This window comes from Mus caroli, unplaced genomic scaffold, assembly GCF_978045245.1.
Source record: "Mus caroli unplaced genomic scaffold, Mus_caroli_1 scaffold_12, whole genome shotgun sequence".
Taxonomy (NCBI): domain Eukaryota; kingdom Metazoa; phylum Chordata; class Mammalia; order Rodentia; family Muridae; genus Mus; species Mus caroli.
This window is the reverse complement of record NW_028227267.1, coordinates 21,940,391-21,959,908: the sequence shown is the minus strand read 5'-3', so window position 1 is coordinate 21,959,908 and position 19,518 is coordinate 21,940,391. Positions and strand designations below refer to the sequence as shown.

At 43.8% G+C, this 19,518-nt stretch overlaps 1 protein-coding gene across 2 annotated transcripts in view; it reads left to right on the top strand.

Annotated features, from left to right (window-relative positions):
* Window positions 1-19,518, top strand: part of Cacna2d3 (calcium voltage-gated channel auxiliary subunit alpha2delta 3) — an 857,083-nt gene that overhangs the window by 684,270 nt on the left and 153,295 nt on the right. For both annotated transcript variants that reach the window (XM_085828480.1, XM_085828479.1), the window contains 7 exons: window positions 4,584-4,655; window positions 4,935-4,996; window positions 6,318-6,385; window positions 10,231-10,276; window positions 10,436-10,533; window positions 12,862-12,955; window positions 16,216-16,311. In XM_085828480.1, the coding sequence (XP_085684606.1) occupies window positions 4,584-4,655; window positions 4,935-4,996; window positions 6,318-6,385; window positions 10,231-10,276; window positions 10,436-10,533; window positions 12,862-12,955; window positions 16,216-16,311 (536 nt within the window). The remainder of the gene's footprint in view (window positions 1-4,583; window positions 4,656-4,934; window positions 4,997-6,317; window positions 6,386-10,230; window positions 10,277-10,435; window positions 10,534-12,861; window positions 12,956-16,215; window positions 16,312-19,518) is intronic.

Sequence of the window (19,518 nt, the reverse complement as noted above, 5' to 3'; positions counted from 1 at the left end):
TTCACTGTGAAGTAAAGTGAACCCCCTGCACCCCCCTTGCAGCAAGGAAAGTTCTTGAAAATGAGCTACCAAGTCCTGCTTTGGAAAGGGGCTGCATATAAATCATGCATCCAATTGGAGCAAATTTAATTCAGTTTGAATTGTTAGTTGAGCATATGTTAAGTGGTACAGTGAAAGCACACAGTCTCAGGAAAAAGCCCACCCATGGAAGAAAAGCACAAAAGGGTTAAGATTGTGTAGAGGTCCTTGAAAAGAATCAGTTTTCTTGGAGCTGTCTGTGGTTTGAGCATACCCCTAGCTCTTTTATTTGCTACAGCCCTGACTGATGGCCCATAGAATGGGGGGCTACCTTGCTCTGAATCTTTATCAGTCTTTCAGCCACGGCACTACGGATTCTGTTTCTAACCCAACTGGAACCCGTGTGGTTGTAGTGTAAGCCTGTCTCCTACTGCCCTCAGAAAGCCCATACTCCTTCCCATGAGTCTCTTGGAAAGTGTCTCCAGAGCCCTTTCTTCCCAAAGCCCTATGAGGGTCTCAAACTGGGACATATTCTGAGACCTTTGGTCATACACTCCCAAGGCCTTTCTTCTTCTTTGTACAGTGTTCTCTCTTTCTGAACCTCATGCTTGATCCCTAGAACCTCCACTCCCTGTGTGCCCAAGCTGATGTGGAAAGGAAGGGGATTTGTGGCTGGGGCTCTCTGTGCCTGCTGCCTTCATGTACTGATTGAATGTTTTCTTGGTAAAGAAATTGCTATTTACCTGCCCTGTCTCACACTCTCTTCCATCTTCACACTTGATTAGGTAACTTATAATTAGGGACTCAGAAGAGTAGGCCTCTGAAAGTTGAAAGCTCTGTCCTTAACTGGACAATAATTCACCACCAAGACAATGGGCTGTCATTACACAAGACTCAATCTACGATTACCTCTCTATCTCCCGGGAAAGCTTCCTTCAGTGGGCTCTTCCTAAGAGGGAAGAGCAGCAGACCTCAGGTGGAATGAGCATCCAGCGTTAATTTAACATGATACTAGAAAAGTAGGTGCTTTGATGGGACACACAAGCTGAGGATCCCCAAGGACTCCAGGAAAGTGTTGAGAACCAGGTACCAGGGTACAGTCCAGAGGCTGATCAGGGGCTAAATTTTTATATCCCTAGAGGAGGTTTTGCCTTTTGTGGTATTTATTCATCTCATTGTAATGAGTGCTGTCTCTGGTCACTGCATAGATGCCCAGGATCTGCTAGGGAACACAAAAGGTACTGTCCACCATTGCCATCCCTTTCTTGCCTTTCTTTGGGTGTGCTAAGTCAAGCATCTATGCATGTGATTTTTAATGACAGCTTAATCAGCTAACATATGGACACACAAAGATTATTTTTAAAGTTTTCCTCTGCCAAGCCCTTTTCATTTTCCCCAGATGTTCATGATTACAAATCCAGGCAGTGGCAAGTTCAAAGGCTGTTCAGAACAGCACCAGCGGCCATGCTTTTCCCACTTTCTGCAGGGAAGGCGAGATTGTTGTTGCTCACCATTCTTGTCTGAGCTCTGTGGGCCTCCCTTATGTGTGGGTGCCACTGACTTCTTGCATGATTACGTGCACAGAACTCTTGGCACAACCCATTAAGATAGAAGAGTGTCTTTTCTGGAATGTTCCAACCTTGCAGAGTGCATTTCAACCATTAATCTCTTCACTCCCCTGATAGTGAGGACAGAATATCACCTCCCAATAGGTTCTGGATCCCAGGGATTGAAGTGTCTAGAAGACCTAGCTATTGGGTTGTAAAACCAGGATATAGTCAACTTCTAAAACTTGTCCTTTGAGAAATCAAGAAATAAAAATATATATAATTTTATATTAGTAATAAGATAAGTTTATCCTCTGATTTAGGTACCAGAGGTTAGGAACTTGTGTGTGTGTGTGTGTTTGTATGTATAGGTATGTACCCCACATGCATGAAAAAATACCTTTGAAGCCAGAAGAGGGCATCACAACATCTAAAGCTGGAGTCATAGGTGGTTATGAGCTGCCTACTGAGGATACTAGGAACCAAGCCCAGGTCTCTGCAAGAGTAGAAAGCACTCTTAATCACTGACCCATCTTTGCAGCACCAGGAGCCTGGGTTTAAGAGATCCTTGATTACTTGGGCAAGAGTCTTAGTCCAAGGCCTCAGTTTTTCCTCCAGTCAAGTAGGTACAGGAATAGAAACACAAAAGTCAGTTCTGTGAGTTTTAGAATTAGTGTCTGGGCAGCAGGAAGGACTCAGTTAACAATAGCTACCAATAATGGGAGCTTCCCAATAATCTGATGACTATAGATTAGAAAGCTCCTGCCAGGCACTATGGGTCCAGATGGCTTCACCCAGGGTCCGTTTTGATTGGACAAATGACCGAAGAAGATGTTGAGGCACAAAGAGATTGAAAAATCAGCAGTATGCATCAGTAAAGAGATCCTTGCTACCTTTGGCCCCCTGATGCCCCACACTGTCCCATCTCAGTCTATCTAGCTTTACAGAATTAGGAGTAGAAAGTTGAAGTCTGCTGAGGTAGAGGAGATGTCACTCAGTGGGCTCTGGCCAGTGAGGAAAGGAAATGGAGTCTGTGGATGTGCAAAAGTATCCTCAGCACAAGGTGTGTTTTTCATTCAGTGCAAGGTCAAAGAAGCTGGAGAGAGGTTGGTACGAGGATGGACATGGATGTCCAGCCAACCAGTGCATGAATACTGAGTCCCTTAGCTGATAGCAGGCATCTGTCACCCTAGCCAGGTGAGGAGGAAGATGGTTGGTTGCAGAGAAATTGATGATGATGATGATGATGATGATGATGATGCCTGCTGGTGAGAGTGGTGGTCAGAATAGAGGATGGTCACGGAATGGAGAGTAGTTAGTGTGTAGTGAGCACTTGTCTGCGTGTTGCCTGTCTACTTCTTATATAAGGTGGCTGCTGTGCTCGGGAAACTGAGGCACAGAGAAAGTACTGATTTGCCTGTCATCATAAAGTACTAGGTGACACCATCGTATCTCTCGAGTCTGTTTCTATGTGACAGTGGTCTGGCCTTCCTCCCGAGGGGTACTCAGGAAGGAGAGCTTATTTTCCTTGTAAGACTAGAATAACTGTTGAAACCTTTGCCTCCAGAAAGCATCAATGACCCTGGCCTTGGGCCCTCCTTGGCCCCATGCTAATTGTTCTTTGCTACCGGGGGTCCGGGGGTGGGTTGGCTAGGAGAGGCTGACCTAATCTCTGACTTGCCTGGGGAACTTGAGAGGGGAAGGTCCCAAATGGCTTTAGGCAGGCACCAGAAAGAGGAAAAATGAAAACCATGTTAAAGATAAATTGAGCCCGTTCTTAAAAGTTAGAAAGTAGACTTAATTAGGACCAGCTCTCTCCATCCCAAACCACAAAAGTTAAAATGGGAAAATATTTCCAGAAATGCCCATTATGTGTTGTTAAAAAAATATCTAAAGTAAAATATATGTTTTATTTTATACATGCCTCCAGCTAAAAATTATGCTTTTACTCTCTCTCACACAGAAGATGGGAATGTGAACCCAAATCTAGACAGCCCTGAATCAAATTTGGGGTGCTTGCAAACCCTGCCGTTTTCTATCAGCCCCATCTCTCGCAAGCTCCTCAAAGGAAAAAAGAAATTAAAACCAAAAAATAAAACAAAACAAAAAACCTGAAGTGCAGACAGAAAAAGAACAGTTCCCCATGGGCTGGCCTGCCAGCCTTTGTTCCCATCCCATTAAATGGCCTTTCCTGTCATGTACCCTTGCTGCCCATGATGGCACATCCTTCATCACCCAGGCTGCTGTCCTCCTCTGAACTCATGGAAGGCCACAGGTAATTAGATAAGGTCAGCCAGGGGGAGGGGAGGCAAACCAGGCTCACTGTTCCAAAATGGGACCTCCAAAACTCAGAAGCAGGGTCAGCGCTGGTCACTGTCCTGTCAGCAAGACCATTAATTGGGTGACCATATGAAGTTGATTCACATTATGGAAAGAGTTACTGTCTCCCCAGTGCCCCCCCCCCATCTTTTCAACTACTGTTTAGAAAAATGTCTTTAAACTTGATTATCATATGAAAAATGATTTCTTCATGACAAATCGGTACCCTTTTTGAAAACGAACTTGTCCCCCAGAGACATTCTCATTTGTTGATAGTTTTAGCAGATTGCCTAGAGTTCATTCTCTGACCTCTGGACTCATCCACATCCTGAGGCCTCTCCTGTTGCTGCCTCTAAGGGGTTCACTTACACTCCCCAAATCAGAGTTGAAAGTCATTTGTCCTTGTTCACCTCCTCCCATCGTCCAGGAGCGTCCAAGGATGTGGGGTTCACTTGTGTCCCCCAATTCGGAATTGAAAGTCATTTGTCCTTGTTCACCACCACCACCCCCATGGTCCAGGAGTGGCAGAGAAGCTGTATTCTTCCCTGGAGAGCTGATTTAGAGATCTGCATGTTTAGCCTTATATGCAGAAACATGAAGGATTGCCGGGAATCCTATATAGGGATGTCTGTGGCCAGGCACCCAATGACATGAAAATCCAGGGAGGCATTAACTTCTGATTTTATTTTCTTGTTCTAGTTACGAAATGCCATGGTAAATCGGAAGACTGGGAAATTCTCCATGGAAGTGAAGAAGACCGTGGACAAAGGGGTACCTTTTTCTCAAACCTTCATTAAAACAAGCTACTGTTCAAAAAGAAAATTAGCTTTGAAGGTTCTATCTGGAATAAATATCTTTGGCCGAGTTCGCTTCTCTCTTGTCTTTACTTATCTCTAACAAGACTCATGTAGTGCTATTGTTAACCAGTTCGCAGTGTTTCCATTTTTTAAAATTTTATTTTATTTTATTTTATTGTTGGTTTCTGAAGAACATCACCTAGCAGACTAACCATGTTTTCTTTTCTCTATGACTTTTCCCCCTCTGATCTAGAAACGGGTTTTGGTGATGACCAATGACTACTACTATACAGACATCAAGGGTACTCCTTTCAGGTAGAGCTGACCAGAATCATGGCCTTTCCATCAGACCTCTCAGTGTGTTTGTACCCAGCCTGCTGGCCCCTCAGAGCTCATCATCTGCCCAAAGGCCAGAAAGATTAAGGAAGGGGCTTTGCCCAAGGCTGCTTTCTGTCTTTGTTTGAAAATGGGGAAGATGGTTCAGGCCCACCCAAGTAGTCCATCCATTTGCCACGGCCGGCCTCACATCCCATTCCCAACACCAAATCTCCAGGGATCCCAGGAAGGGTGGAGGAGACCAGTTGAGAGGGTCACTAGGCTGTCACCATCTCACCTGCTACTTTCTAAAATCCATTGCTCACTTTCTACTTTCATCACCCAGTAATCCTGCAGGTGGCATTTCATCCCCACCTTGTGCTTCCTTTTCAACTTTGTTGAATGTCCTTCTGTGTTGTCTCTCTGTTATAATCCTAAAAAAAAAATTGTATGGAACATTCTGAAGTGGCCTTCCACTGTTGTTATGTGATTTGTAGAAAACAAAATGAAATAAAAAAACAAAAACTTATTTTAACAGGGTTGCCTTATGCTCTGAATTGGTATCTTTCAGAGTCAAAGGAGAAGTTAATTAGTCTAGATTAATCTGAAAAGTATATTCTAGCATCACTGTCATGCACTGCCAAGGACTATGAGCAGATGCAATTTGGAACCAAGAGGAATCAAGAAACACACGAGCCACTAAATGGCTTTGCCAAAAGAAGGGACTGTTTTTAAAAAAGCAGTCTCTTACTTTAGGCCAAAAACAGAAAGACATTTAAATCAAGCAATAAGAATGTGGGAAAGCTGTTAGACTAGGAAGTGGACCAGGCTCAAAAGCCAGACATATGCTCATGCTACTACATTGAGTGTCATGGGAGTTCTTGCTTTTGCCCTTGAGAAGGGGGGTCAATATTTCTGGGGACTGGAGATCTCCGAGGAAGGTCAGAGCAGAGGTGTGTAAGGTGGTAGCAAGGAGCAGGGTGTGTGGCCTTGGGAGGACATGCAGGGGAGGGCTTTCTGGAGGGACAAGCTGTTGGCCACAAATCTTGCAAACACAACGGCAGCCAGTTGCCGCTGGCATTTCCAATCAGAAATGACTTTGAAGCAGCTGCTTGAGCCTCAGAAAAACCAACACCCACTATAATCAGTGAGGTTTTTGAAAGTAAACTGTTGGAAAAATTGTTTACAGAACATGAAATGGAAATGTGAAAATGGAAAATAAAAAAAAAAAAACAACACACACACACACACACAATGTTAGCCCACAAGTCTGTCCAGCCGGTGCCCTAGACTTCAAGGTTTGCTTTGTTTCTCCGCACAGTTTAGGTGTGGCGCTCTCCAGGGGCCATGGGAAGTACTTCTTCCGAGGGAATGTAACCATTGAAGAAGGTAAGAGGCAAAACTTGGGTTGGCTTATCCTTGGGCATGGGGAGGAAGACCGAGAACTAAATCCCAGAGAACTGAAGAGCATGTGTGACTTCCAAGCCTCTGGCTGGTGATTTGGGCACTTGACTCAAATCACTGCCCTTTAGATGTTGTTTTTCTTGTCAATTTTGTGTGGGTTTCTGAATGGTGGGAACCCCAACCAGTGGCTGGCTTTATTATATTCTTTTACCCATAAAGTTGTGGAAGCAAATTATGGGAATCTCATACCACCTTTACTATTCTGACATTCGGCTTTTGTGGAAAAAGGAAATTAATGTAAAAACTCAAGTTTGAGAAGGACCAATGCAAAGAAAGATCTGGAAGGCTTTGCTTTGTGTAGTTGGACCACACATCTCATTGGTTTTGTGCTACCCTTTGCCCATGGGAAATGTGACCACTTGAAGACACTGACAGAGGTTGGGAAGTGGAAGTAGAGTCATGTAGCTCTAAGATCTTCCATCTCCATAAAGAACAAGTGGACAGTGACTCCCATAGACTTTAGCCATCCCTAAATCCATCAAGTATAAAGTTGCTATCACAGAAATTGCCCTTGATATACCCCAACAGCCCACAGATTCTAACCAGTTACCATTTCCAGTATTATGAACACTTGGAATTAGGTGAGCATGATGTTTAAAGGGTCAGGTCCCTTTATTAGGTCAGGTCCATCTGCCCACGAGCTCTCCAATGTTTCATGGGCATTGGGTTTTATCTGGCAAGGGGCCATGATGTATTATGGAACAGAAGGGAGAGTAGAGGGCTCCACCAGGTGCTGGGTAGAAGTAAGGATGTACCAGTTTAAGAGCCAAACATATAGCCTCTCTTCTCAAAGATATATAAGAGAACAAGTGAACCTTGTGACCTCAACAAGATATACTCAAAAGGATGTTTTCTTAAAAGCTGTGCTACCATTTATAGAATTTCTACTTCCATGAGCCATATGTAGTTTTGAGGCCATCAGTGCCCCTGAAGCAATAAAATTAATGCCCAACACATTTGAGGTAAAACTGAGAAAATGACTTATGGTCAGAAGAGAAAGAGATGTCTTTAGTAGACCATTTGTCCCCTAGCCTGTCCCTCCCTTCCTTTCCCTCTCTTGTTTCTTTGTCTCTCTGTCTCTCTGTCTCTCTGTCTCTCTCTCCCTCTGCTCCCTCCTTCTTTCCATTCCTCCCTTCTTCTATTCTCTAGTTTCTGCTCCCCCTCTCTTCTCTCTGGCTTTCTCTCCTGCCCACAATTGTCTTTGCTGACTTTTGGACCATTTCTCTGCTCACTATCTGCTTCCTGTGTGTTCCACAGCTGTTTAGGCTGAACCATTGCACTGAGAGAAATTCAGAACTAAGCAAGAAATTAGTTTGAATACTCAGCAAGGGGGCTAGTGTCTGGTTATCCACACAAATGAGATCAGATCTTCCTCTCTCCATGGGTCCTCTGTAAATAAAACAACTCAGCCCTGTCAGCTCCCTGAGTAAAAGAGCCCAGGAAAGCTGCTTTCCCTAAGGCTGCTAGCCAAAAGCTCATCAGCACTGAGAGCTTTGGGCTGATCATAGCTCCCTTCTGTTCTTGGAGTGGAAAGTTCCTTGCTGATGGTACCCATATTTCATGGGTTCTGTAGTTGGGAAGGCTACTCCACAAGATGACTGGGTTCTCCATATGCTTTGCCAATGCCAGCTGCTACTAAGATAATGAATATAAAGATATACTCAAAATTGTAAGGGCTCAGGGCTGAAGGTTTAGCCCAGCTGTAGAGCATTGGCCTAGCAGGTACCACATTCTAGGCTCAGTCCCCAGTATCCCTAAAACACTGTTGAATCTTGAAGCCTGAGCTGATGCTGTGACTTTTCATAACCTCTTTTGACAGTTGCTTCTTTTGCATAATTATGCATAATGATTACTGAGTAAATTGAGTGTATGTTATTACACTCAGCTTCATTGGGTATGGTTTTATTTTTAAAAGGATCAAAATTAGAAGGGAAAGAACTAGAGAAATTTTACATTTGTTTGATATCCAAGAAATCAGAGAAGAAATAATAGAGAAACTAGTACCTCGGATCTCATCTGTGGGGTCTGTGAGACTGAGACAGGGTGAGCGTCAGGGATGAAGGACTGATTAAACTGTAGTGAGAGAAGGGAATAAGCCTGATACCTTCAACTCAGCATCCTGGAAAAACAGAGACCACAGAAAGGCCTCCACTCCTGTCACTCCTGTAGTGAGCTCTCTCCCTGCCATCCTCAGGCCTCACAGGCCTCTTTGCTTTATTCTTTGTTTAAAAATCACTTTTTTCAGCCTGACCACCACAGGTAGAACTGAAGCAAAGCTCCTGAGTGAAGCCTTCCTATCTATCTCTGTCCTCCCTGCCCCTCTCAATGCTTTCTTGTCTGCAAGGTGTTTGGTCCATTGCCATCCTCTCAGCATCTATCACAGACTTGTACTTTCCTCAGGAAAAATATTGAAGGAAGTGAGGGGAAAAGGAAGTAGGTAGTAAGGAGGAGAAGGGAGTAGGAAGGGAGGGGGAAAGGAAGGGAGGGAGGGAAAGCATTAATAAGATTACCTTAGGAACCAATCACTAGCTTATTTAACCATCTTGTAGAGCTTTTGAGAATATTTCTTGGATGGGAAAGTTGATATAACTCAAGGGTTAACATTTATATTACCAAGGGTTCAACAGCTCAGTCCCTATAGCACTGAGCAATATTATGTGGTACATCTAGTATTTTATGCATCTACATTTGACATGGCAACTGGAGAAAAGTGAATCATGTGAGGAACTGACTCCACGTTATAAACATCATCAGCGTCCCCAAGCATACGCAGAAAAACTTCCCTGAAGATGATCCATTGGAATCAATGAAATAGTGACTCCACAGAATATTATCTTATTCATGTCGCTGTATTGTAATACCCAAAGCTAAGACCCTATAAAAGTTTCTTTAGTTTACAGTTTTAGAGGCTCAAAGTTCAACACAACATGGCAAAGGCAGGAAGAAATATTGCTGGATGTAGCAGAGCCACCAGTGCAAGTAAGAAAGTAAGAGAGCCATTCCTGGGGCTACTACATTAATCTCTTCACTTTGTATTAAATCCCATCCTTAGAAATTCCCACTCTCTCAATGCTATCTTTTTGGGGTTAAAGTTCCCAACACACACACACACACACACACACACACCCCTCTGAAAGACAAACCATATCAAAACCACGTTACAGATGAGGAAGTCTGTGGTGTTCTGGGAAACTCCTAGGTTGCACGCCAGCCTCAGTTCTACTAACTACTTTTCTAGATTGATGACTCTCTTTCACTTAGGTTCCTGTAACAACTACTAGCATCTTTTATCACTGGTTGAAAATAATTGCGTATTGATAATATCATTTCATTCAACCTATAATTTTACCCACATAACTAACTAATGGCATAGACCTGTTAGCATCACAGAAGGTTTAATGGCCTGGCCTGGTTCTCAGTCCCCGTGTAGCTCCAGAGTCTGTCTTCCTAGCCATCCTCTTAGAAACGCCCTTCATTTTCATGAGGTTGAGATTTCTCTGGCGTGAATACAAAGGAAGTATGGCAGTGCTGGCCACAATGGGGTAAAAGAGTTGTTTGGGTAACTTTGTACATGAGTCCGGAATCGTTGTTCCCCAGCACATCCCTTTGGGGTTCATATTTACTGTGAACCTTCCCCCTCACACATGCCATCCTAGAGTATTTGAGGTCTATAGGAAGATGGAGGATGATTCTACATCATAATCTACATCATATAGGAAGATGGAGAAGAGTGATCCTTACTCATGAAAGCTTTGTGTTTTGACTCCCAGGCCTCCATGACTTAGAACATCCTGACGTGTCCTTGGCAGATGAATGGTAAGAGCCAAGTGTCCTTCATCAGCTTCAGTATTTGTTGCCCTCTTTGTTTTCTACTTGTTTGCCCTTTTACCCAGTTTTTCTGGTCCAAATGCAAATGGGGGGATAAACCATAAATATTTATATATGTTCTCCTTTGGGACCCTGTCCCATTCTTAGGTCCTACTGCAACACTGACCTGCACCCAGAACACCGCCATCTATCTCAACTGGAAGCCATTAAGCTCTACCTCAAAGGCAAGGAGCCTCTGCTTCAATGTGAGTGTGCTCTCCAGGCATGCTTGTGGGCATGGGGAGGGCAGAAGCTGCAAACCATTGAGGAAGCCTAGGTTTCAAGAGCAGCTTTGGTTTTCTATGTTTTACCCAGCCAAGTCTTTTCCTATAGGAAAACATGATAAATCATGTAGGTGATGACCATAGTATTCTTAATCACATTGTGTCTGCTCTCCCAAGCCTTCTTGCTAAGCAACTGGGTAAGATGGAGATGATAAAGATGGGCAGAGATCACAATTCCAGTCCCCCTATTCTAAAAATGAAGAACTAAGGCCAGCCAAAAAATTATCTCCTGCTAGAGCTGAACCTAGTCTCATGATTCCCCAGAACAGGCAGTGCAACCAACATCTGTTGCCTCTTCTCCTATTACTACCAATATCCCTTGGCAATTTTCTGTGAGAAATAAAGGGCTGATGACTGTGGCCAAGAAGTAGAAGGGGGACTCCCATCCATGCACCAACAGCAACAGCTTTGGATACTCCCCTGAGAAATTAGCAGACCCCCCGATTACATGACAGTTACAGTACCTGCAAATTGAACAGAAGGAGTCACCTAAAAGAATCGTGGCACCTGCTCCCCTCTCAATGTACATCACTTATCAATGATGGGAAACTATGTGGTGTGTTAGGGAATAACTACAGCAATCCCAGCAGAGGTGTGTGAAGATTCTCCAGCTGTGCAGTGACAGTTTCGTGGGCTAGGTTTTCTTTGAGGGCTATCCTCTGGTAGGAGGCAGCAGATGAGACCAATTTTTCATTTCTTTGACTTGTTAATTATTATCTTAAAAACCACATCTCAAGCATAGAAATACTATGAGAATATATTTTAAATTAAGTTTATTTTTTAAAAAAACCAGTATTTTTCTTATGTGTATGGGTGTTTTGCCTACATGCACACCTGTGTGCCACCTGAGTGCCTGGTATCCACAGAGACCAGAAGAGAGCATTGGATCACTGAAACTGGAGTTAAAGATGGTTGTGACACACCATGTGGGTGCTCAGACTCAAACTCCGAGCCTCTGTGCTGCTCTGCAGTTCTGAATTCCGCTTCTTTTAACCACCACTTGGCTTCCTAATATGTTGTGATGTTTGCTTCAGGGGCTTCTTCAGGAAGAAACATCAGAGCTGGTACTGAAGCCTTTACACATCCCGGCCCTTCCCTCTCCCTCCCCCTCCCCAAAGAGCTACTTTCCTCTATTTTTTTCCCCAATTATAAAGTCTTAGCATACTGATGCTGTTTAAGTAGGTATCTGTGAACAGACTATAGCTTTCTTTTCATTATCTTGCATGTTAAATGTTATAAACAGAATTTACCATTCCTCGTCCAAAATTGCAAAATCTCAAATCTGAAAAACATTTAAACAACGATAGTGACATCACACCATGTAGAAAATTCCCTTGTTGTTTGTGGTCCTGTCCAAAGTTTATGTATGATGTGTGTGTGTGTGTGAAATATATATACACACATACATACATTTCAGTTAAGGAACCCTTAGGATATACTTCCAGCCCTATATTACTTGATACAATAGTATAATACACAGATATACGTACAGCTTTTATTTCTCAGACTTAGGAAGTTGCTTGTGTGGATGATTTATCTCCATTGAGTTTGTTTGCCTTATCCACAGGACACAATCACATCTCAACCTATGTACCATCTTTCTGACAATGCATGAAATTGTCTATAGTGTTTATTCTTCATCCCTTCTGCTCTTAGTACTCAGCCTGCCTCTAAGAAGCCTCTTCCAGGCTCATGATCTCCTACATCTTTCACAGAACTCTGCCCAGTAGACTTTTGGATAGAGACATCTGTCCCCTTTAACATGAGGAAAAGTCTTAAATGGAAGACATCCCATTCTATGAGTACCCGTAATTATCAGTGGTGGAATTCCATTCTCATACAGTGCTGAATGCAGCCTGCTGAACAAGTGATGGCTGTAGTGAGGGTCAGAGGCAGCATGGCTAGATCCAGCTTTTCCAGAAGTTCTGGCTTCCCATCTCTCAAATTAAGACTCAGCATGCTGGCTCTGGCATGAATTGTGAGCTGGGTGAGCTGGAGGAGAGAGCAGAAAACCAAAGTGTAGGACACCCAAGCCTTTCTGCTTGCTACTGTCTAGTTCCATTGCTTGGGGCCTGCTGGTATTTCCAGTGTATCAGATATCGGACTGTTTCATATTTTCAACCAGTGGGAAGTTAACTCATAAAGCAATAAGAACAGCCTGCTGACACCTCATACCATTCCCAGAAACCTCTATGGTACCCTTCCTTGGAGCCTAACCAAAGCCTTCTTGTCTTCTGTCCTTCCCAACAGGTGACAAAGAATTGATTCAAGAAGTCCTTTTTGATGCTGTGGTGAGCGCCCCTATTGAAGCCTATTGGACGAGCCTGGCCCTCAACAAATCTGAGTAAGTGGCTGCATATGTCCCCCTCCATGGCCATTTCCACTCAAGCTCCAAAATATGGTTATGGTTTAAGGAACTAAACCATTTTAGGAGCCTGGTGTTAAAGTTCTTTAATTTTCCCCTAAGCTCCTAACCACAAAAGCTAGAGGCAGCACAGTGGCAGGGGCTTGGATGGCAACTCGGGGGCTTGACATGTAATTTGTTGAGTTTTAACATTACATGAAATTCAGTATGTGGAGTTAGGGTGACACTTCCGAGGATTGGGGGGTAGGGGTGGTGGAAGGAGCTTCCAGCCTTGCCACAGCTCCCCCTCGCCCCCACCCAGGCTGGAGTAAACTTGGGAGGAGGCCAGGAGAGGTTGTGAGTAGGCTTGGGAAAAGGATAACTGTTTTTCAGTGGGTGTCGGTTACTGCCCTGTGGTTTTATATCTGAAGTGGAAGAGGGGGTGTAAGTGGGGGAAATCAAGAGTAGTTGAAGTCAAAAACTTGGGCTAGAACAGTGTTAACAGCTTATTATTGTAGTGTTTTTACTCTCATTCTCCCTAGGCCCTCAAGTGGTAGAGGCTTCAGTTCTCTTTGGATTCCTATTTGTTGGTTTCTTCCTTTGCTTCTACTTTTCTCTCTGTTATATCTATTACTGGTTCTGCTTTCATTGACATTCATTCATTCATTCATTCATTCACAAGTGTGTGTGTTCTGTGTGTACTAGAGAGGCACTAGGGACGCAGAGGTAACCCAGACAGATGACGGATAGCGAGTGTCTTCATGGCTTCTTTGGGTATATGAAGTCATTTACACTCATAAACACTGCAGTGAAGGCGGAAGAATGGACAGGGAGGTTATGACAGGACAGAGTTGGTGAGGGAGACAGCACCAGTCCAAGGGCAATGGGAACTTCAGTAAGATGAACTGGCAGGATCCAGAGGCATGGAGAGAGAAAATAGTCCCCACATTTAAAGAATTTGGGATTACTGAGAAATGTGGAGAGTAGTGGGGTGGTGGAAGGTCATGAGAGGAAACGGCAGTAGGTGGAGAAAATCTGGACGTTGATGGTCAGAATAGAGATTTTGGAATGATGCTGGTGTGTGGCACATGTTAGGCAAGTGTTCTATCACTGAGTTGTGTCCCCATCCTCAAAATTTTGGATTTTGGAACACCATTGAAGGGTTTTAAGAAGGAGACTATGATAAACAGATCTGCTTTTTTCAAAAAATAAATACAAACAACCTCTCTATGACTGCATATAAAATAGAGTATAGTTGGGCAGGAACAGCAGCAAGGCTCGGGGACATCCATGCATATGCCATACATATCAGGATGGGCACAAATGGTCAAAGCCCACATGTAGCTTGTTTCAAAGGTTGAGCTCCTCCACCCTATGCTATGACCTGCTGGTGATTTGTGGTGTGACTGGAGGAAGGCTGAGCCTCCTGTTTTCATGACCATATTGGCACAATAACTATTGGGAAAATAGTGCTGTTTTATAGGATAGAAGATAAAGAAGGAGGTGCAAACCCTAGCTAGGCATGGCCAGAGCCTTTCCAGATACAAGAGGTATGGTCTCACCACGGGAAACTTCTAGTGGGAAGTCTGACATGATGGTAGGGCTCCAAGGAGAGACTGCCATGCTCATTATTCTTTGAGCTATCCTCTTACCTGCACAGACCATATTCCTTAGAAGGATGGGAAAGAATCAAAGCCTATCTAGGGTTTCTTTCTCTCAGAAATATGTAATGTTTCATTTAGGGTCTTCTGAAACTCAGAATTTGGAGCAAAGGTTGCTGAATCATCTTTCATGCATGCTACAGATGTCTTAAATGGTAGCTTGTCCCACTGAGTACATCTGTAACTGATTGGATAGCCTTCCAATTTGGTGTGAGCTACAAACAGAGCCAAACACATCATGTTAGTTTTTATTCACCACTTATATACTTAAAAGTAGTGCTGGCCACCTCATCTACTGTCAAAAACTAAGAAATCAAAAATTATCACAGATGGTGCTTTGTAACAAATTGCCACTTGCATCCAAGACAGAAAAGCAGCTCCAGGATGGCCATCATATTCATAATTTACATGTTTGTGGAAAAGGACTTTTCCTAGAAAACAGGCTCAGATGCTACTCTGCTCTGGAAGATGAACACTGATATAGAGAATGTCCTTTTTAAAGACAGTTGTTGGCATTTCTGTGCATGAAGCTCTTTAGAGGGGATGTTGGAAGACACCATTTATGGTTATTGCCTTTTTTCTGGCTTTAACTGAACTCCCGACAGAAGCAGGCAGAGTGATAGAGGATTCATTTTGACTCACAGTTTCAGAGAGTTCCATTCACAGTCTCTTGGCCTCATGTGTTTGTATAGGGCATTGTGGTGGCAACAGTCTATGGCATGAGAGAGTTCTTTGCTCCACTTCATTATAAATGAGAGAGGGAGACAGACAGACAGACAGACAGACAGAGACAGAGAGGGGTAGAGAAACAGGAGGGGAGAGAAGAGGAGGAAGAAGAGGAGGGGGAGAGGAGAAAAGAGCCAGAGACGAGACTCCCCCTATGTCTACCTCCAGTGACTTCCTCTCACCAAATAGGTACATTCTCCTCAAGTTACCAGAATTCCCAAAATAGCGCCCACCACCCAAGGACCAAGTCCCCAGCACATGAGCCTTTTGGAGAATACTTTGTAAACATTATTTCACTCTTCTCTTTGGGAACATTTTTTAGAATGAGCTGTGTGTTCCAGTCAAAGCTATAAATTCTTTCCAGCTGTGTAGAATCCCAGGTTGTGGGATACTACAAAGTTGGTTCAATGACTCCTTGTTTCCTTCCACGGGGAAGACCCAACCAACAGACTCAAGACTAAAAATATACCTGGTAGCATCACAGTGAAAACGACCCATGGACATCTGCCCTTCCTTCCTCTAAGTCTCAGGCTGCTTTCTCTAGGCTTCTACCACGAGCCTTACAACGAGAAGGAAGTGTTTATGGTTGCAAGTGTCATTTTTCTTGCTCTTGCTGTATTTGTCAGCAGGGGTTCCCCTCACCCTTCCTTCAAGTCTTTTCTTGCACGCTGTGTCAGAGATAGAAATGACTAGCCTGACCTTGGCGCATGCGTGGAGGAATACATGCTCGCCTGTGCGAGTTTCCCTGGTGACTTTTAAAGTTCAGGTTTCAAAGCTGCCGTTTTGTCAAACATCCTGTGAGTCTTGAGATGTAAAAGCCATTATCTGCTTACTGTCTAGAAGCACTCCCTGACGTCTGCTGTTCTGTTTCAGGAATTCTGACAAGGGTGTAGAGGTCGCCTTCCTCGGCACTCGCACAGGCCTCTCAAGAGTCAACCTGTTTGTGGGGGCCGAACAACTCACCAATCAGTAAGTAGGAGGCCCCCTCTGCGGGACCCAGTGAACTCCTTAAAGCAGAGATTCAAAGGCAGCTTATTTCATTTCTTAAAGTCCAGGCCACCTAAAGCCTACTGAGAGCCTGTCTCTCTCTCCTACCATGAGGGCCCCAGTACATGTGTTCACCTGTCAGTTGCTCCCACACAACCCTTTGTTCTTTAAACCCATTGGCTTCTGTCCACTGTCCTGGAGTCCTCTCCTGCCTGGTGAGTCATCTCAGACTTCCCTTGGGAGATGATACCCTGCCGAGGGACAGCTGTCGGGAAGGACATGCTGGGCTCTTGACTCGCGATTAGGGCACTGGTCCTAAAGCTATTCCCAGGAATTACTGCCAGGGTCTCAGATCTGCTCCTGATTTGGTTGTTTGTGTTTCGATAAACCTCTGCACCTCCATGCTCAGCTTGAAAGGACACAGCCTCTCAGCCAGAGGTGGGCTCTCTGAAGGTACCAGGATTGATACTGTCTCCATGTAACTCCAAAGAGAACTCAAGGAACAGGGACAAATAGTAGCTCAATCTAGCACCCAGCAGCTTATCCAGTGATGCTAGTCCCCATTCTTAAGGAGTTTAAAGTCTTTGGTCAGTATATGGGTGTTTCACCAGCATGGGCCAATAGTCTGAATCTTCTCTAAGTTCATTGATACTTAACTTTTTCTCAATCTCTTTTCTCTGACACAGGGGCATTGTTAGGTCAGGGACAAATGCTAAGATTCAGCAAAGTTTGAGGTGTTTAATACCTGACTAAGTTCAGAGGTTCCTAGCAAGCTTTTCACAATGGACCTTCAGGGACAGTGGTAATCCACACTGTGGCCATGAGCTTGAGAGGGGCTGACCCTTGAGGTCTCATGAGGGAGCTGTCCCTTCTCTAAAGGTCCAGTTCAGCGGTGTCCCTTCCTGTTGGATAGGACCCTGGCACCAGCCAAGTTTGACAAATGGTAAATGAGTCTGCTTTTAGATGTTTGGAGAGATTGGCTTTGACTTCGCTCTCAAGGACTTTTGCTGTCTCTTTTCCAGAGGCTCACGTCGATTACTCTGGAAGTTCTCTTTCACTGCAGCTTGAATTTTTAAAGCTCTCCTTAGCCTTTTACCCCCAAACAAGGCCTTTTCTAGAAACCAGGTTGCGGAAGGACAAGGATTGAGCTGCACATTGCCTTCTCTGTGGAAGATCCAGAGAATGAGCAGAGACAGAAATAGATTTTCTGTTTCTTAGAGAAGCAGATTGTACTGTTGCTGGTACTGATATGAAAAACAAGCAAATAATAGTAGTAGTAGGTTTCTCCTGGGCCCATGACCTACCTAGCCTCAGGTTCTTGGCCTCACTAACAGTGTTGCGTATGAGTATGACCTTAAATCCAATGAAAAGTGGCTACTCACTCCCCTAACCTTTTCTGCCATTATTGCCCCATTGGACATATCATAGCTGGTATTCTTCTAGCATGCAGGGTTTATAACTGGGTGAGGTTAGTGATCTCTGTCTCCTCTGGTAGCATGTATAATACCTTTCTAACACTCTGATTGCTAGTTGGTGGAAGTAAGGCTTCCAGTTGAGTGCCAGTTAGATTTCTTCATTTTTTTTTAATACCATAGCAACTATATGGTGGCTTTAGCAATAGGGTCTCACTGTACAGTTGTGGAGAGTAACCAATAGCATTAGTAATATCCGATCATGTTTAGCAGAGTCTATAGGACCCTTTTGACCAATGACTCCAAAGGGCTGAGAGATGAAGTGGACACAAAGCCCCCAGCAAAGAAGCTATTCATAAATGATAGCTGCTGAGAGAGGGAAACTCAATTATTTTCAGTGGAGTTGCACCTGATATACCAATCATACTACAGAGCAGGCTGTGAGCTCAAGAGTCGTTGGCCAATATAAATCAGACTCCATTTTTTTGTGCCATTTTTTTCTTTGCTTTTTCCCTTTAAGACAGAGGAATAGTACCACATTTTCTGTATCCATTCCTCTGTTGAGGGGCATCTGGGTTCTTTCCAGCTTCTGGCTATTATAAATAAGGCTGCTATGAACATAGTGGAGCATGTGTCCTTCTTACCGGTTGGAACATCTTCTAGATATATGCCCAGGAGAGGTATTGCTGGATCCTCCAGTAGTACTATGCCCAATTTTCTGAGGAACCCCCAGACTAATTTCCAGAGTGGTTGTATAAGCTTGCAATCCCACCAACAATGGAGGAGTGTTCCTCTTTCTCCACATCCTCGCCAGCATCTGCTGTCACCTGAATTTTTGATCTTAGCCATTCTGACTGGTGTGAGATGGAATCTCAGGGTTGTTTTGATTTGCATTTCCCTGGTGATTAAGGATGCTGAACATTTTTTCAGGTGCTTCTCAGCCATTCGGTATTCCTCAGGTGAGAATTCTTTGTTTAGCTCTGAGCCCCATTTTTTAATGGGGTTATTTGATTTTTCTGGAGTCCACTTTCTTGAGTTCTTTATATATATTGGATATTAGTCCCCTATCTGATTTAGGATAGGTAAAGATCCTTTCCCAATCTGTTGGTGGCCTTTTTGTCTTAATGACGGTATCTTTTGCCTTACAGAAGCTTTGCAGTTTTATGAGGTCCCATTTGTCAATTCTGGATCTTACAGCACAAGCCATTGCTGTTCTATTCAGGAATTTTCCCCCCATGCCCATATCTTAGAGGCTTTTCCCCACTTTCTCCTCTATAAGTTTCAGTGTCTCTGGTTTTATGTGGAGTTCCTTGATCCACTTAGTTTTGACCTTAGTACAAGGAGATAGGAATGGATCAATTTGCATTCTTCTACATGATAACCACCAGTTGTGCCAGCACCATTTGTTGAAAATGCTGTCTTTTTTCCACTGGATGGTTTTAGCTCTCTTGTCAATGGAGTGCTACTCATCTATTAAAAAGAATGAATTTATGTAATTCCTAGGCAAATGGATGGACCTGGAGGGCATCATCCTGAGTGAGGTAACTCAATCACAAAAGAACTCGCAGGATATGTACCCACTGATAAGTGGATATTAACCCAGAAACTTAGAATACCCAAGATATAAGATACAATTTGCGAAACACATGAAGGTCAGGAAGAACGAAGACCAAGGTGTAGATACTTTGCCCCTTCTTGGAATTGGGAGCAAGGCACCCATGGAAGGAGCTACAGGGACAGAGTTTGGAGCTGAGACGAAAGGATGGACCATCTAGAG